The sequence below is a fragment of the Hemitrygon akajei genome, chromosome 12 (genome assembly GCF_048418815.1).
Source record: "Hemitrygon akajei chromosome 12, sHemAka1.3, whole genome shotgun sequence".
Taxonomy (NCBI): Eukaryota; Metazoa; Chordata; class Chondrichthyes; order Myliobatiformes; family Dasyatidae; genus Hemitrygon; species Hemitrygon akajei.
Window position 1 is genome coordinate 106,128,198 of NC_133135.1, and position 19,905 is coordinate 106,148,102.

General features: G+C 46.2%; 1 protein-coding gene across 3 annotated transcripts in view; it reads left to right on the plus strand.

Annotated features, from left to right (window-relative positions):
* The window catches only part of il15l (interleukin 15, like), a 98,425-nt gene that overhangs the window by 58,733 nt on the left and 19,787 nt on the right, over positions 1 to 19,905 (plus strand). For 2 of the 3 annotated variants that reach the window (XM_073063783.1, XM_073063784.1), the window contains 2 exons: positions 6,553 to 6,603; positions 9,661 to 9,801. In XM_073063783.1, coding sequence (XP_072919884.1) covers positions 6,553 to 6,603; positions 9,661 to 9,801 — 192 coding nt within the window. The remainder of the gene's footprint in view (positions 1 to 6,552; positions 6,604 to 9,660; positions 9,802 to 19,905) is intronic. The other variant, XM_073063785.1, reaches the window with a different exon arrangement.

Here is a 19,905-nt window from a genome sequence, read left to right on the forward strand (position 1 = left end):
TTCTAAAATTGACTCCTTCTACCTTAGGCCACGAACTTATCAATCAACCCTGGATTCTATGTGCCTAAGACTTTTCCACAGACAGCCATGAGACCTGTTCAAAGAAAATCATCAAACCCCCACTGCACAAAAAAAAAGCAAATTACGCAAATAGCAAAAAAAAAAATCAAGCAAAATACACAGAATGTAAAACAACATCCCACAAAATCATCGGAAGAACCCAAGCACATTCCGTTCAGTGCAATCTAGCACTTCGTTACTCGCCATCTACAGCTTGCCCCGATCAAAATGCACAAAATATCATCACAGAAGGGTGTGGGCAGAATCCAGAACCACATCGTAACATGAACTACTGAACCCAATCCTCAGACAGTGCCAATTAGATTTTGCCCAAGGCCAAGGACTCCAGCAGGATCGAGCGAAAGGGACAGAGAAACCATTGAAATGCAGACACCGTCCTCCAGGAGCAACAGGTGGTTAGGACTCACTTTTTGTTACCCGGGAATAGAATATAGACGTGAGGTCAAGGTGCAACCATAAACAACACTGGTTAGGCTGAATTCAGGTTACCACACTATAGGAAGGGGATGATTGCACTGGAAAGGATGCAGAGCTGATTCACTGAGACGAACCCGCCCAGGATGGAGCACTTTGGTGGTGAAGAGGGACCAGGTTTGCTTTTCTTCGAGTCTGAGGGAAGCCTGATAGAGGTTGACAAATTTTGAGTTCAAAGCTCGGAGTACACTTATTAGCGAAGTGTGTATGTATTATCCAACCTTGAGGTTTGTCTCCTAACAGGCAGCCACATAACAATTCTCAACCGCAGTGCGGGAAGAACGGAGTAAACATCACAGAGCAGCGAGCAGACCTCGCCTCTGGTCCTGACACCCTGCCTTTTAAATCCATCTGGGTTGGCATTTCAATTGTCCGAATAGCAGGTCGTTCCTCACTCTGAGACACAGGCCCTGTCACATCCCGGGCCTGGACCCTGCCGCCACATTCTGGCCTGTACCAGAAATCAGCCTGGTGCTTAGATGAATCAAACCGCGCTTGGCTTGAGTGGACGGGCTCCAAAACTCCTCCACTCCACACTCCCTAACTCCATCTTGACAATCACCACCTCATCCTGACCACTTCTCCTCAAACACGTCTCGACCTTCACTCGCCTCTTCATTGCTTGTGATGATTGTTTACCATCATTTTTTCAGAGAAAGCGTTTGGCTGAGAGGCTTGAATAGGATCAACGTTGAGAAATTTTTGAACCCCCCGCTATAGAAAATACACGATGGTTGGTGTGAGGCGATGGGTCTGGCTCCATGTTTGTGTAATTCTACATAAATACACTCAGTGACACCTTTATGAGGGACAGGAGGCTCTGAGTGTAAATGCAAGCAAGTAAAAGCTAAGTGGGTCTCATCTGTGGCAAGGCACAGGAAGAAAGGGTGGGGCAGATGGGGGTCTCGTCAGCTGTGGTTGGCAGCTCATCTCAGAAAAGGAGCATTGTGTGAAGTTTTGGTCACCGAATTACAGGAAGGATATTAATAAGGTTGAAAGAGTGCAGGGAAGGTTTACGAGGATGTTGCCGGAGCTTGAGAAACTGAGTTACAGAGAAAGGTTGGATAGGTTAGGACTTTACTCCCTGGAGCGTAGAAGAATGAGGGGAGATTTGATAGAGGTATAAAAAATTATGATGGGTATAGATAGAGTGAATGCAAGCAGACTTTTTCCACTGAGGCCAGGGGAGAAAAAAAACCCCCAGAGGACATGGGTTAAGGGTGAAGGGGGAAAAGTTTAAAAGGAACATTGATGAGGGCTTCTTCACGCAGAGACTGGTGGGAGTGTGGAATGAGCTGCCAGATGAAGTGGTAATTGCGGGCTCACTTTTAACACTTAAGAAAAACTTGGACAGGTACATGGATGAGAGGGGTATGGAGGGATATGGGCCAGGTGCAGGTCAGTGGGACTAGGCAGAAAAATGGTTCGGCACAGCCAAGGGCTAAAAGGCCTGTTTCTGTGCTGTAATGGTCTATGGAAACTCTGATCTCAAACCTCTGCTGCCTTGCAGCTGTACCAACTCATGGGGAAGGCTTTGGGAGTAAATCCCCAAGGCGTTTGCATCATCTACCCGATGGGAGAGAGAGGAGAGAACATTTGGGCTGGGTGGGTTGATTATGCTGGCTGCTTACCAAGGCCATGAGAGGTGTAGAACAAGTCCCTGGATGTGATAAATCTCTATCTATTTCTCCTCCGAGAGACATGCTGAGTTCGCCCTTTCCCTTGTTTCTGTTTTCCAGCATCTGAAAGTTTAGATTGTTTTGGTTTCTGCTCGAAGTCCATCCAGACAAAATGCTGAAGGAACTCAGCCGGTCAAGCAGCATCTATGGAAATGAATAAACAGCCAATGTTTCGGGCCGGGACCCTTCTTCAGGACTGGAAAGGATGGGGAGGGAGGTCAGAGTAAGGGGGGTGGGTGGAGGGGAGGAAGAGATGACAGGGGACACCGGAGGGAAGTGATAGACAGGTAAGGAAAGAGGGTGAAGAGAGGGAAATAAGAAAGGGAAATGGTGAAGCGGTGGGGGGTGGGGGGGCAATATGGCATGAACATCGATTTCTCGAACTTCCAGTAGTCACCATTCCCCATTCCTGCTTCCCTCTCTCACATCTTCTTACCTGCCCATCACCTCCCTGGTGCTCATCCCCTTGCTCTTCCTTCCATGGTCTTCTGTCCTCCCATATCAGATTCCTTCTTATCCAGCTCTTCATCTTCTTTCACCAGTCAACTTCCCAGCTCTTTACTTCACCCCTTCCCCTCTCCCGGTTTCACCGGTCACCTGTCATCTTGTACTTCTTCCTCCCCTCCCCACACCTTCCTACTCTGACTTCTCCCCTTCCTTCCCATCCCGATGAAGGGCCCGAAACATTGACTGTTTACTCTGTCCCATCCACGCTGCCTGGCCTGTTGAGTTCATCCAGCATCTTCTGTCCGTTGCTTTGGATTTCCAGCACCTGAGTCAGTCCAGGCAAGCTGGACTGCAGTTCACGACGGATGCTGTTAACGGGACTGTGCTCTGTTCACTGCTAATTCACGTAGATGCAGCTAGTGGGTTGGATTCTGAAGTTCACCTTATGACGTTCCTCATTTCTGGTCGCTCCCTTTCTCTGTTATTTTGTGCGATTTTGATCGGGATGTACTGGCTCGGCAGTCTTCGGTCAACGAACAACACTGCGCTAGACTGAACTGAATTGAACGGTCCTAGACTGCTTGGATTACTTTGTGGTTTCAGGTTTTATATTCTGAGTTTTCTCACTCGGTTTATTTTGCCGTTTGCGCGATTTGTTCTCTTCTTTGTGTGTTAGGGTTCGATGTTTTTCTTTGAACGTGCTTCATGGTGTTTCATGTGGTCCGTGGGGAAGACAAATCTCAATTGTATACAGTACTGCACACACAAGTTGATAACAAATGAACTTTGAATCTTTGAGCCTGATTCAGATCCAGCGCTGGCACCCTAAAGTGCTGAATAGGTGTCTTTGCTGCTGGTCCACTTCTGTAAGTCCCAAAAACCAGCTTCATAGGTGTAAATTCTAACTGCTGTTTTAAAAACTGATGCTGAGCTTGCAGAAGATTTGTGCATGAAGTATAAATTTAATCCAATGTTTATCAGCTACAATATTGGCATGAAACATCTAATAATGACAGTGAATTTCAACTGCAGGCCGTTCAGATGGCACTGGTGAAGTACAGCGATGACTTACTGGCACCAAGTACAGCTACTAACTAATAAACTTCTCTCGGGCTTCAGCCGGGTCACAGATATCAATTCCGACTGATGTTTTGATGACAGCTCTGCCATCTTCATCAGGGATGATGCCTGGGCATCTCTAGCCCAGTGGTGCTGATACCTCCACCATCCACCCCTCCTGATTGGTTAGTCCTCGTCCAATCAGATTTCCACGGTCCAACCTTGTTTACAATTGAATTCCAGTTCTTACTTTGAGCGAGAACTTCACCTTTGTTAAAGTTCTTTTCCTGTGGTTTTATTTCAATGGCTTTCTTCACCAGGCAGCCCCCAAAGCCATTGGCACGGCACATTAGTTTCCATGCTGTTAAAGTCAATCCTACGGCCATTGCGAATGCAATGTTCTGCTACCGCTGACTTCTCTGGGTAACCCCAGTGGGTACACCTCCTGTGCTCCTTGATGCGGGTTTCCACGCCGCGTCCCGTCTGGCCGATATCCGCTGCTCCGCGTTCACAGGGAGTTCTGTAAGCACCGGCTGCCCTGAGTCCCAGGTCATATATCAGCACTGCGTCCAATGCATCATCCTTCGCCATCTCCAAAGTGATCCTACCCTCAAACAGATCTTTACTCTCTCTATCTCTCTCTCTCTCTCTCTACTTTCCACAGGGTTCACTCCCTCTGTGATTCCCTTATCCATTCATCCCACCCCACTAACCTCCCTCCCGGCAGCCCAAGTACTACACCGGCCCCTCCTCCCTCACCTCCACTCAGGGCCCAAGCAGTCCTTCCAACACTTCACCCGAAAATCCACCGGGGTCGTCTATTGCGTCCAGTGCTCTCACTGCAGCCTCCCCTACGGTGGTGAGACCCATTGTGAACTGGGGGACCAGTCCGTCGAGCACCTCTGCCCCGAAAAGTGGAAATTCCCAGTGGCCAAACATCTTAATTCCGATTCCTATTCCCGTCGGAGATGTCAGTCCACGGCCTCCTCTTGTAACCACCTTACATTCCGTTTGGGTAGCCTCCAACCTGACGGCATGAATATTGGTTTCTCCTTCTGGTAAAAAAACTCCCTCCCCCCTCCCCTCTTCTCCTATTCCCCACCCTGGCCTTTTATGTCTTCTCACCTGCCTATCACCTCCGCTGGGTCCCCTCCTCCTTCCCTTTCTCCTATGGTCTACTCCCCTCTCCAGCCCTTTACCTTTCCTACCCACCTGGCTTCGCCTATCACCTTCCAGCTACCCCCTCTCCCCTTCCCCTCACCTTCTTATTCTGGCGTCTTTCCCCACCCCCCACCCCCCGCCTTCCTTTCCAGTCCCGACGAAGGGTCTCAGCCCAAATTGTTGACTGTTCATTCATTTCCACGGATGCTGCCTGACCTGCTGAGTTCCTCCAGCATCTTGTGTCTACATCATGAAATTTATTTTTTGTGGCAGCAGTACAATGCAATAAATAATAAAATTACTATCAGTTACAAAAAGAATATGTGGTATAAATCTAATCTAAGCTGGAAAATAATTAAGTAGTGCATGATTTCAATGTCCATTCAGAAATCAGATGGCAGAGGGGAAGAAGCTGTTCCTGAATCACTGAGTGTGTGTCTTCAGGCTCCTGTACCTCCTCCCTGATGGCAGCGGGGAAGAAGCTGTTCCTGAATCACTGAGTGTGTGTCTTCAGGCTCCTGTACCTCCTCCCTGATGGCAGAGAGGAAGAAGCTGTTCCTGAATCACTGAGTGTGTGTCTTCAGGCTCCTGTACCTCCTCCCTGATGGCAGAGGGGAAGAAGCTGTTCCTGAATCACTGAGTGTGTATCTTCAGGCTCCTGTACCTCCTCCCTGATGGCAGAGGGGAAGAAGCTGTTCCTGAATCACTGAGTGTGTGTCTTCAGGCTCCTGTACCTCCTCCCTGATGGTAGCAATGAGAAGAGGGCATGTCCTGGGTGATGGGGGTTCTTACTGATAGATGCCGCCTTTTAGAGGCATATTCTTTTGAATATGTCCCGGATGCTGTGGGGGGGGGGGGGGGGGCAGTGCTCGTGATCGAGCTGGCTGAGTTTACAAATTTCTGCATCTTTTTCGATCTTTTACAGTTTTGCAAATCAAAACTGAAGTACTGAGGAACTGAGCTCTAATGGAGGGTCTTCAACCTGATCTGTTCCTGTCTCCACAGATGCTGCCTGCCCTGCCGATTGTTCCAGCATTTTGTGTCAGTTAGGTGGTTAGTTAGTTAATTATCTATCTATCTATCTATCTATCTATCTATCTATCTATCTATCTATCTATCTATCTATCTATCTATCTATCTATCTATCTATCCGTCTAGTTATCTGTCTCTTTATTTTTGTCTGTCCATCTGTCTGTCTGTCCATCTCAAACAAGAGAAAATCTGCAGATGCTGGAAATCCAAGCAACGCACACAAAATTCTGGAGGAGCTCAGCAGGCCAGGCAGCATCTATGGGAAAAAGTACAGTCGACGTTTCAGGCCGAAACCCTTTGACAGTTTGTTTATTTAGAGATACAGCGCTAAACAAGCTCTTCTGGTTCACCGAGTCGCACTGTCCATCGACCCACCGATTTAACCCAAGCCTAATCATAGGACAATTCACAATCACCAACTAACCAGTCGGGCTTTGGAAGGTGGGAGGAAGGCAGAGGAAACCCACGTGGGGAGAACATACAAATGGCGCCGGAACTGAACTCCAAACTCCGCCGCCTCAAGCTGTAACACTGTCACGGCAACCGCTGTGGTACTGTGGCGCCTGATCAAAGTTTGTGAGAACTGATTTTTAAAACGAGAAATATTCATTTCTTTCAGGAAAGTGAAGGTGACATCAATCTCTACTGCCCCACTCTGGAATTTATAGAAGTAAGTGATTGGTTTGTTACCGTCACGTGTATCAAAAGAAAAGGTTTGTGACTTTAGGATTGGTTTGTGTATAACATACAGTACTATGCAAAGGTCTGAGCCACATATATACAGTTTGGGTGCCTAAGACTGTTGCACAGTACTGTAGTAATTTTATGTATTGCACTGTAAAAAAAAAACAAATTTCACGACTCATGTGAGTGATGATAAACCTGATTCTGATATGGATCTCTATCGAGGAATGAGAGTGGGAAGGGGGCAGGGAGAGGGGAATCATGGTTGGAAAAAGTGGAAGGGAATGGGAAGCACCAGAGAGACATTCTGTTATGATCGATCAACCAATTGTTTGGAATCAAATGACCTTTACCTGGTGTCTCAGGGCTGGGTGTGACTGTACCCGCACCACCCCCCACCCCTGGCACTCCTTCTTTGCCACCTGTCCCACACCCCACCAGCGGCACTCCCCTCGCTATTCCCAACATCCTTTGCTCCCACCAGATTTACAATTTGCTCTCCACTCCACGTTGGCACATACTATATACAATACACATACTAGTTATATATATATATATGTGCCTAAAACTTTTGCGTAGTAGTGTAGGTCAAGATGACAACCAGAGCAAAAATGGCTAATACCAGAGGGCATAATTTTAAGGTAATTTGAGCAAAGTATGGGTGGGGGGGGGGGTGTCAGATGTAAGTTTTTTGCACAAAGATTGGTATGCACGTGGGCAAAAGAAAAGGGCTCTGTGGGAGGAAAAGGTTATATTGATCATAGATTACATTAAAAGACTTGGCACCGTGTAGCAGATCAAAAGGCCTGCACAGTGCTCTGATGTTCTATGCTCAGTGCCCACATTACAACGGTAACACAATTTGTTTGGCCGGGCCAGTTTCTGTTTCGATGCTTAAATTTTATTCACCCTCTCTTTCATTGGTTATTTACTGAGAAACAACGCAGAGTAGATCCTTCTGGTCCTTTGAGCTATGCCAGCCAGCAATCCCCCGATTTAATCCTAGCCAAATCACGGGACAATTTACAATGCCCGATTAATTTACAAACCCGGTATGTCTATGAACTGTGGGAGGAAACCGGAGCACTCAGAGGAAACCCACACAGTCCACGGTGGGGGGGACGGGGGGGACGTACAAACCCCTTACAGGCAGCAGCAGGAATTGAACTTTGGCCGCCTGTACGTTAAAGCATTTTGCTACCGTGCTGCCCTACAGACTGCAACTCAATTGTGTCGCTGTCTATGGTTTCCATTGAAACTGTGATTTCCACTGCTCTTGTAAATGTAAGCTCTGCTTCACTTATAGGAGCCATTTTTGAATGTTTTCTTGTAATATTCCACAAAAGAAACAATCCCTTAGTGCATTATTAATCCTATTACCAAACTGACAATGCTCAAGCAATCTCTTCAATTCAGCCATGTTCGCCGAAATGGACTCCCCTTCTTTTTGACTCCACTTAAAAAACCTAACGTGTTCTGCAATCAACCATGGCTTTGGTTCCAAATGTCCCTGATTTACTTTGACGATATCAGGAGAGCTCATTTCTGCAGGTTTGAAGCAAACTCTATGCTTTTAAGCCCAATGAACTCAGTAAAATTGGCACTCGCTTCTCATTGCTTATTTCATTTGATTCAAAATATTGTTCCAATAATTCAGTACACGTGAACCAATTGGTTGTTACGTAATCTCTTCAATGTAGCTAGCCATTTATGATTTTTTTTTTAATGATTGTTCTCACCCGGTACTCACTCCTTATGAACCCTGAACTCTTCCGTTCACGGCCCTTCTTTTAAACTCGATGGCGTTACATGCGTTGGGCTGTTTCTTTTAACTCGACCTGTCCTTGCAGCATTTTATTTTAGTTTGAATGTCGCGCTCCTCTTTAACAGGTCAGTCGTCGTCTTGGGGTCGTTTTAAAAATACCTCGGTGCCAACGTTATGTTTTGCACCTTCAAAACATGCGATTAATTCAAATGAAGATATGGGAGTCCAAGATTACGGGTGTTACTTCATCTTTACTTTAATTGAGGCACATACATATCACGTGCTAGCGTGATGACTTGTGCAATTAACAGATTTCTATATATAACCCTTAGTTAATTATTTAAATGAACAAGAATAATTAATCACAGGTTCTGTCAAAGGGTCTCAGCCCGAAACGTCGACTGTACTCTTTTCTGTAGATGCTGCCTAGTCTGGTGAGTTCCTCCAGCATTTTGTATGTGTTCCCTCATTGACAAGGCAGTTTAGCCCACAGAACTACTGCTCACTGGATGTTTTCTTTTCTTTATCACACCATTCTCTGTAAACTCCAGGGTTTGTTGTGTGTGAAAATCCCAGGAGATCAGCAGTTTCTGAGATACTCAAACCACCCTGTCTGGCACCAACAATCATCCAACAGTCAAAGTCACTTAGATCACATTCCCTCCCCCATTCTGATGTTTGGTCTGAACAACAACTGAACCTCTTGACCATGGCTGCATGCTTTTATGCATTGAGTTGCTGCCAAATGATTGGCTGATTAGATTCGGAGGAACTCGAATGAGCAGCGCTGCAGGTTGTAACATCTAAACAGCGAGTTGTTGGTCTCCCCTCTCGTCTGTTGCAGGAATTATATCTCTCTCTCCCCCTCCCTTGTGAGAGAGAAAGTCTGTCTGAGATGGACTCTAGATCTTAGTCTCTGGGGCTTTGCTACTGCTTGCGTGGTGAGAGGAGGGGTTGATGCTTTGGCTGGAGCAAATCGAGGGAAGGGGCAAGGGTTGATGCTTTTGCCTCTGCTTGTGTGTGGGAGTGCAGAGGGGTCTCTGGGGTTCTGACATTCTCTGTCATTCATTCTTTGGGGATTTTCTTCTGTTTCGTGGATGTCTGTGAAGAGTAAGAATTTCAGGTTGTATACTGTATACATTCTCTGATATTAAATGAAACCATTGAAAGACCGAGTAACAAGCAGGTATACCTAAAATGGCCATTGAATGTAGATTCTATGCTTACCTGCTGTATTTTTTGTCCTAATACAAACACTGTGATATTTGTTTTGCACAGATTTGTGGGAAGGAGACGCTGAAATGTTTTAAGAGTGAACTTTTTGTCTTGGGCTTTGAATTCGATGGGCTTTTGAAGCAAAATGTGTCTCAGCTCATTGGCAGCTTAAATGAAAAACTCGACTCCTTCATTTCACACCTGGTAAGTATCACTATTCCTCCGCAAACATCGGTTAAGTCTTTGGTGTCACCACAGCAGAGGCTTCACGGGGTTGAGTGACTTGGAAACAAATACAGGGAGTTACATTTTAAAAACTTCGTAAAAAGTTTAAAGACAATTTATTATCAAAGTACATATATATCACCAGAGATGTACCGGCTGGTAGGTTGCTTGGTCATTGTAAATTGTCCCATGATTAGGCTAGGGTTAAATCTGGGATTGCTGGCCAGTATGGCTCGAAGGGCTGGGATAACCTGTTCCGTGCTGATCTCAATAAATAAAATAAATAAAAAGGTTGGCACAGCATCATGGGACACAGGGCTGTAATGTTCTCTGTGCTATCGGTAATCACAGTGTCTGATGTGATCTAACTGGTTCTACATCAATGGCTCAACCTGAGATCCATCTGGACCATCTGGTGACACTGTTTCACACGGACGAGGGGCTGGGTTTGACAGGGGGCTCTTGTTCACGTCCAGGAGATCAGTCTCAAAGGTCAAAAAATTCAAAGTAAGTTTATTACTGAAGTACATATATGTCACCAAATCCTGGTCTGAGGTTCGTTTTCTTGTAGGATTCACAGTAGAACAAAGAATGACAATAGAATCAATGGAAAAACTCTGAACAAAGTCTGACAAGCGGCCAATATGCAAAAGAAGGCAAACTGTGTAAATACAAAAAAATAATAATTATAACTAAATAAGTGATGAAATAATTTTGAGGATATGAGTTATAGAGTCCTTGAAAGTGTGTCCGTGGGTTGTGGAATCAGTTCTGTGTTGAGGTGAGTGAAGTTATCCACGCCAGTTCAGGAGCCTGATGGTTGAGCTGTCCCTGATCCTGGTGCTGTGGGATCTGAGGCTCCTGTAGGGTCCTCGATGATGCATGCTGCTTTCCTGTATGTGTAATGGTCAGTTTGGTTAAGGTGTGACACCCCATGCTTGGAACATTATCAACATTTCAATGGAATATCTAGTTACAATGAGTTCACTGGGTTCCTCTGACTATGGAACGAAAGCCTACATTTTAAGCCAAATTTCCGTCACTCCTCAGCTTCTTTGTTCCTCACCTACTTCACTTACATGTTGGTTCTGGAACTGATCCTGTGAGAAGCGTAAAGGATTACAGGAGTCACAGGAAAGGAATTTGGAAATTTTTTTCCACACGTTGAGTGTTGATGTTTTCTTGAATGGGTTTCATGATGGTTCTCTGTTTTGTGGCGGCCTGCAGGAGGGTGAACCGGTGAGCTGTATCCTGTATGCATACTTGGATAATAAATGCACTTTGAATCCTTGAATATTTGAATCTTTAATTCTTTAAATCTTTGAACCTTCAAATCTCCACATATCCCACATCAAAGGATAGGTCCAAAGACGTACAGGAATAAAAGGAGGAGGAGAAGATGGCGGCGCAACGCAGTGCGCGCGTGGCCTCTCTGGAGATGGACATCTGTTCCGTGTTAAGTAGAGATCCGTGCACAATCCCGATTTGATGGAGGCAGGTGTGACAGCGTGGAGGAACGTCTGGAGAAACTTCTGAAATGCCCGCTTCGCTGCCGCTGCTACTGTGTGGTCCGGAATCTCCGGAGGAGAAGGCCTCCAAGACCTCGGCTTTGATTGTCTCGGCGGCCGGGACGAGGTGGAAGGCGCTCGGCAGAGGATGGTGCTCGGGAGGCTGTATCGGAGGGGCTGGTCGGAGGCTCGAAGTTTTCGGACGGACTCAGAGTCTGCTGTCGTCGGGTGCTTCCAAGGCATCAGCTGTCGGTGCCTGGACGTTTATGGCAGGGAGAGTTTCTCCCTTTTTGCTGCCTGAGATCGGGACTATCGGAGTCGATCAGGACTTGAGACTTTTTTAACCGTGCCCATGGTCTGCTTTTATCAAATTAGGGTATTGCTTTGCACTGCTGTAACTATATGTTATAATTATGTGGTTTTTTGTCAGTGTGAGTCTTTGGTTTGTCCTTTTTTTGTGTGATATCACTTTGGAGGAACATTGTACCATTTCTTATTGCATGCATGCATTTCTAAACGACAATAAACGAGGACTGTGCTGTATCTTGAAGGAGTTTGGATTGACCATAAGATATAGGAGCAGGATTAGACCCTCTGGCCCATCAAGTCTGCCCCACCATTTCATCATGGCTGATCCACTTTCCCTCTGGGCCCCAATCTCCTGCCTTCTCCCCGTATCCCTTCATGCCCTGACTAATCAAGAACCTATCAACCTTTGCCTTAAACACACCCAATGACTTGGCCTCCACAACACCTATGGCAATGAATTCCACAGATTCACCACTCTCTGGCTAAAGAAATTCCTCTTCATTTCCAGTCTAAAAGGATGCCACTCTATTCTGAGGCTGGTCCTAGACTCCCCCACCTTAAGCTTCATTTTCCTGTGGGCTTTCTCAATAAAGTTATCCCCACTGGTTCTAGAGCCTGATGGCTGAGGGGTAATAATGGTTCCCGAACCTGGTGGTGTTGGTCCTGAGGCTCCTGTACCTCCGTCTCAATGATAACAGCAAGCAGAAGCATGCCCTGGGCGGTCAAAGTTCAAAGTAAATTTATTATCAAAGTACATATATGTCGACACATACAACCCTGAGATTCACTTTCTTGTGGGCATACTCAATAAATCTAAAGAATAATAACCATTACAGATCAATGAAAGACCACACCTACTTGGGAGTTCAACCAGTGTGCAGAAGACAACAAACTGGAAATACAAAAAATAAGAAATGATAATTAATAGGAATAATTAATAAACAAGCAATAAATATGATGAAGAGTCCTGGAAAGGGAGTCCATTGGTTGTGGGAGCATTTCAATAATGGGGCAAGTGAAGTTATGCCTGTTAGGACTCAGGCCCATTCTAGGCCTTCCTGACAGGGGCAGACATAGTTCCCTAAGGGTTTTTTTTTCCAGAACTGATTGGCTCGCTTGCCTTTGATCATTGTCTCTGCATCTTCCCAATTAACGTCTGTGTATTTAAATCCAGCTTCCTGTACCTTACCTTGCTCGGTCTTAAAATAGCAGCGAGAGCCTCTGGTGCTATTGTATTTTCTGCTTGCCATTTAGAATCATAGAGTGATAGAAATGCCCAGCATGGAAACAGGCCCATCGAGTCCATGTAGAACCATTTAAACCACCCACTCCCATCATCCTGCACTGGGACCAATAGCCCTCCATACCCCTACCATCCTTGTACCTATCCAACTCCTCTTGAACATTGGAATCGAGCTCGCAAGCACCAGTTGTACTGGCAGCTCATTCCGCACTCTCACCACCCTCTGAGTGAAGAAGTTTCCCCTCTTGTTCCCCTTAAACTTTTCACCTTTCACCCTTAACCCATGACCTCTCATTGTAGTCCACCCAACCTCAAAGGAAAAAAGCCTGCTTCATTTACTCTATCTATAATTCTTTTAATTTTGTACACCTCTGTCGAGTCTCTTCTCACTCTTCTACATTGCAAGGAATAAAGTCCTAACCTATTCATTCTCTCCTTATAACTCAGGTCCTCCAGACCCAGCAACATCCTTGTAAATTTTCTCTGCACTTTTTCAACCTTATTTACATCTTTCCTGTAGATACGTTACAGGGTGATTCATTTCTAGATCTTGGATTACTGAGTTTGTGTTTGGCTTTGAGTTGCACTGGTCGCCTGTGTTTGACCATCTTGGCTAAAAGAATGTACAACTTCCTTTTGAATTTGCTCGTCATTCCTGTCTGCATCATGGTTCCTACAATTGGGTTCACTCACAACCTTCAGTGACAGAGCGCTGGACTTTACGCAGATTCAGAATAACAGCTCCACCTCGCTGACGGTCAACACTGGCGTACGTCAGGGATATGTGTTAGCCCGCTGCTCTACTCTCTCTATACTATGACAGTGTGGCCAGGCACAGCTCAAATGCCATCTGTAAATTTGCTGACAATACAACCACTGTTGGCAGAATCTCAGATGGCGATGAGAGGGCATACAGGAGCGCGATATACCAGCTGGTTGAGTGGTGTCGCAGCAACAACCTTGCACTCAGTGCCAGTAAGACCAAAGAACTGATTGTGCACTTCAGAAAGTGTAAGACGAGGGAACACACGCTGGCCCTTGTGGAGGCATCAGAAGTGGAGAGGGCGAGCAATTTCAAGTTCCTGGGTGTCAATATCTCTGAGGACCTAACCTGGACCCAACATACCAATGCAGCTGTCACATCTGTTATACAGCTGTCATACCAATGTCACATCTGACAGCAAACGTCAGAATCATTTTTATAAACTATCTAAGGTGATTCGGAGAAAGAGCTAACAGGAAAGGTGGGGCTGGACATTGAAAGTGCCCAGGATGCTGGAGAGGCTGCTGCCCGTGATGGAGCTGACTGCGTTCACAACCCCCTGCAGCTCATATTAAAGATCCCATGGCCACTCCCTCAAAGAACATGGACTCAGCCAGCTATACTGGCTGGGACTGATCTCCCAAACGCTTGCAGCAGAGAAGCTGCTGGAAATACTCAGCAAGTCAGGCAGCACTCATGGTGAGGTAGAACACATTAATATTCAGGTTTCTACTAGCAAATCTATCACTAACGACCTCCACCATCCAGGACGATGCCCTTTTCTCAATACCACCATCAGGGAGGAGGTACAGGAGCCTGATGACACACACTCAATGATAGATAGATAGATAGATAGATAGATAGATAGATACTTTATTCATCCCCATGGGGAAATTCAACTTTTTTCCAATGTCCCATACACTTGTTGTAGCAAAACTAATTACATACAATACTTAACTCTGTAAAAAATATGATATGCATCTAAATCACCATCTCAAAAAGCATTAATAATAGCTTTAAAAAGTTCTTAAGTCCTGGCGGTAGAATTGTAAAGCCTAATGGCATTGGGGAGTATTGACCTCTTCATCCTGTCTGAGGAGCATTGCATCGATAGTAACCTGTCGCTGAAACTGCTTCTCTGTCTCTGGATGGTGCTATGTAGAGGATGTTCAGAGTTATCCATAATTGACCGTAGCCTACTCAGCGCCCTTCGCTCAGCTACCGATGTTAAACTCTCCAGTACTTTGCCCACAACAGAGCCCGCCTTCCTTACCAGCTTATTAAGACGTGAGGCGTCCCTCTTCTTAATGTTTCCTCCCCAACACGCCACCACAAAGAAGAGGGCGCTCTCCACAACTGACCTATAGAACATCTTCGGCATCTCACTACAGACATTGAATGACGCCAACCTTCTTAGGAAGTACATTCGACTCTGTGCCTTCCTGCACAAGGCATCTGTGTTGGCAGTCCAGTCTAGCTTCTCGTCTAACTGTACTCCCAGATACTTGTAGGTCTTAACCTGCTCCACACATTCTCCATTAATGATCACTGGCTCCATATGAGGCCTAGATCTCCTAAAGTCCACCACCATCTCCTTGGTCTTGGTGATATTGAGACGCAGGTAGTTTGAGTTGCACCATATCACAAAGTCCTGTATCAGTTTCCTATACTCCTCCTCCTGTCCATTCCTGACACACCCCACTATGGCCGTGTCATCAGCGAACTTCTGCACATGGCAGGACTCCGAGTTATATTGGAAGTCTGATGTGTACAGGGTGAACAGGACCGGAGAGAGTACGGTTCCCTGCGGCGCCCCTGTGCTGCTGACCACCGTGTCAGACCTACAGTCTCCCAACCGCACATACTGAGGTCTATCTGTCAAGTAGTCCACTATCCAATCCACCATGTGAGAGTCTACTCCCATCTCCGTTAGTTTGTGCTTTAAGATCTTGGGCTGGATGGTGTTAAAGGCACTAGAGAAGTCAAGGAATGTAATCCTCACAGCACAACTGACCCCCTCTAGGTGAGAGAGTGATTTGTGCAGCAAATACGTGATAGCATCCTCCACTCCCACCTTCTCCTTATACGCAAACTGAAGAGGATCCTGGGCGTGCCTGGTTTGTGGCCTCAGATTCTGTATTATCAGCCGCTCCATGGTCTTCATCACGTGCGACGTCAAGGAAGAGAGGAATCTTCCTCTCTGCGATCGGATTTCTTAACAACCCCACTGTTCCTCTTCGGAGTCAGAATCATGTTCAATATAACTGGCATATGTCATGAAATTTGGTTTTTTACTATAGCAGTACTTTGTAATTCATAGTAATAAAAACTGTAAATGACAAATATATATAAAACAGAGATAATTTAGTTTTTAATTTAAATAATTTAAGTTTAAAAAATGGATGGATGGGTGGATTACACCTTCCCTCCACTAACCTGCAGCTCACCCTTGGACAAGGTGTGGTATCTGCTCACCCCCCATCAGGGTCACGTGAAGCCATGGGAGCCGGTGGTGGATGGTCATACGAGCAGCCGGTGCAGATCACAAGTCCTGGTTATGCGTCCTGACCCCAGGCAGACAGTCTCTGAACAGTATTGATAATGGCTGGAGGCCACCCGTCTTGTAAAGACACTGCCCAGACAAAGACAATGGCAAACCACTTCTGTGGAAAAATTTGCCAAGAACAGTCACGGTCATGGAAAGACCGCGATCACCCACGTCGTACGACAGGGCACAGAATGATGATGATGACAGTGAAGGAGGCTTCGGAGAGGGTAGAGAAGAGGCTCACCAGGATGCCCCCTGGATTAGAGAGTGTGAGTCATAAGGAGAGGCTGGACGAACCCGGGTTCTTTTCTCTAGACTGAGCAGAGGCCTGATAGAAGTTTATAGAATTATGAGAGGTGGAGATTGTGTAAACTATCAGAGTCTTTTTCCCAAGATCAAGGTATCAAATCGTAGAGGATTTCCGTTTAAGGTGAGAGGGGTTAGATTTAAAGGAGATGTTTCATTTACACGGAGTTTGGTGCTTGTCCGGAACAGGCTGCCACAGGAGGTTGTGGAAGCAAATACAATAGAGGTGTTTAAGAGGCTGCTTGACGGTGAATGGCTCAATGGTCCATTTGATATCAGAGAATGGATACAATATACAACCTGAAATCCTTACTCGTCACAGACATCCGCAGAACAAAAGATAAACCCCAAAAAGGCTACAGGGCCCCACTCCAAAGGCATACATCTTCCAGGTCGCCCCTGGAGACTTCGAAAAACGCTAGGCCACTCGGCGAGATCCGAGAGCGGGAACCCGCTGCCACGTAGAACCGCGTGGAAGAGATGTAGTTTAATTCGGCATTGTGTTCAGTGCACTGTGAGCTGGAGGGCCTGTTCCGGTGCTGGACTGTTTTATGTTCTTTGACCCCTGCCTCACAGACCAGGGTGCTGGGTACTCACTGTGTGCAATTTGCACATTTTCTGTGTGACAGATTCTTTATAGATAGGCAACAATATCTCCAACAACTCCTGCGCACTGCTGCCAGAGGAAGGTGTCTGCGTTCGACTGCTCTCTCCTTCTCCCCCTGTCATTCAATGCTGCCAGATGGTGGTGCCAAAGTCTTACGCCTTGAGCAAAGTTGAATCGACGGGGTTTGTGGATTTGACTCTGTAGTTCACGTTATGATGTGTTTTTGGTTTCTGGTCGCTCCTTTTTTGATTGTTATTTTGGGCGATTTTGATCAGGGCAGGCCGACTCTGCGGCCTACAGTCAATGAACGATGCAGGGCTACATTGAACTGAACTGAGCTGAGACGGAACATCCCCTGACTGTTTCAAAGACTCTGTGGTTTGATCTTTTATATTCTGTGTCTCTTGTTCTCTTTCTGCCACATTCTTTGTGCATTGGGGGCTAGATGTTTTCCCTTGGGCGGACTGCATGGTGTTTCTTTGCTTGGTGGCTGTCCGTGGGAAGACGAATCTCAGGGCTAGGGTTAGGTTATTACACTTTGATAATAAATGTCCTCTGAATCTTTGAAGCTTGAATCCACCATTTCGATCAGGACAGGTGCACCGCATGGCTGTGTCCTGAGCATCCCGCTCCTCTCGCCTTACACTCATGGCTGCGAGGCTAAATGCAGCTCTGACACCATACTTGAGTCTGCTGACAACACCACTGTCACTGGCCGAAACAAGGGTGGTGACGAATCGGCGTGGAGGAGGGAGATTGAAAACCTGGCTGAACTGTGCCACAATAACCTCCTCTCACTCAACGTCAGAAAAGCGAGGAGCTGCTTGTTGCCTCCAGGAGGAAGTCCTTGCTATGAGACTTGGGGTGGAGAGGGTCAGTAACTTTAAATTCCTTGGCATTATCAAGGATCTGTCCTGGAAGCAGCACCATCACGGCAGAGCCTGTACTTCCTTAGAAGTTTATGCAGTTCCATCATGTCATCCAAAACTTTGACAGACTTCTACAGATGTGTGGTGGAGAGTGTATTGACCGGCTGCATCACGGCCTGGTTTGGAAACACCAATGCCCTTGAATGGGAGATCCTCCTAAGTAGCGGGGAAATCAATAACAGGTGACGGATAACGGCAGATTTCATCACAAGGAAAGCCTTCCCTGTCGTTATGCACATCTACAGAGAGCAGTAGCATCAGGAACCTCCTTGCTCACTGCTGCCGTTGGGACGGATGTACTGAAGATATTAATCATTGTACGGAAGTGTGTGTGAACTCATGGAAATGGCAACTGTTCCTATCTAGTGTAAACTAGTCCTAATGAAGGGTCCCGGCCCGAAACGTCGACTCTTTACTCCCCTCATACCCCTGCCTGACCTGCTGAGTTCCTCCAGTATTTCCAGCACCTGCAGAATCTCTTGTATGAACCACTGTAAACAAGTGTGAACAAGCATAATCTGGTGCAGTTATTTATTCACTTGTTGGCTTATTGAGATACAGCACATAACTGGCCCATCCAAACCTTCGAGCCGTGTCACCCGGCCATCCCCCCAATTTAGCCCTAGTCGAATCACAGGACTATTTACCATGACCAATTAAACTGCCAACCAGTACGTCTTTGGACTGTGGGAGCAAACTAGAGAAAAATCGTATGGTCTTGAGGGGAACGTACAAACTCCTTACAGAGGACAAGGGAATTGAAGCTGGTATGTTGGTATTGTAAAGCGCTGTGCTAACCACTATGCCACGATGCCTGTGATTGTTAACCATTGAAAACTAGCAAAAATGAGTGTCAACTCATAGAGATGTTAACCATCATAAGATAGAGTAAACCAGTGGGGGTATTTGTCACCATAAACCAGTGGGGGTGTTCATCACTGTAAACTAGTGGGGGTGTTAGTCACTGTAAATCAATGGGGGTGTTAGTCACCATAAATCTGGGGGTGTTAGTCACTGTAAACCAGTGGGGGTGTTCATCACTGTAAACTAGTGGGGGTGTTAGTCACTGTAAATCAGTGAGGGTGTTAATCACTGTAAATCAATGGGGGTGTTAGTCACCATAAATCTGGGGGTGTTAATCACTGTAAATCAATGGGGGTGTTAGTCACTGTAAATCAATGGGGGTGTTAGTCACCATAAATCTGGGGGTGTTAATCACTGTAAATCAATGGGGGTGTTAGTCACTGTAAATCAATGGGGGTGTTAGTCACCATAAATCTGGGGGTGTTAGTCACTGTATACCAGTTGGGGTGTTAGTCACTGTAAACCAGTGAGGGTGTTAATCACTGTAAACCAGTGGGGGTGTTAGTCACCATAAATCTGGGGGTGTTAGTCACTGTATACCAGTTGGGGTGTTAGTCACTGTAAACCAGTGAGGGTGTTAATCACTGTAAACCAGTGGGGGTGTTAGTCACTGTAAACCAGTGGGGGTGTTCATCACTGTAAACCAGTGGGGGTGTTAGTCACTGTAAACCAGTGGGGGTGTTAGTCACTGTAAACCAGTGAGGGTGTTAATCACTGTAAACCAGTGGGGGTGTTAGTCACTGTAAACCAGTGGGGGTGTTAGTCACTGTAAACCAGTGAGGGTGTTAATCACTGTAAACCAGTGGGGGTGTTAGTCACCATAACTCTGGGGGTGTTAGTCACTGTATACCAGTTGGGGTGTTAGTCACTGTAAACCAGTGAGGGTGTTAGTCACTGTAAACCAGTGGGGGTGTTAGTCACTGTAAACCAGTGGGGGTGTTCATCACTGTAAACCAGTGGGGGTGTTAGTCACTGTAAACCAGTGGGGGTGTTAGTCACTGTAAAC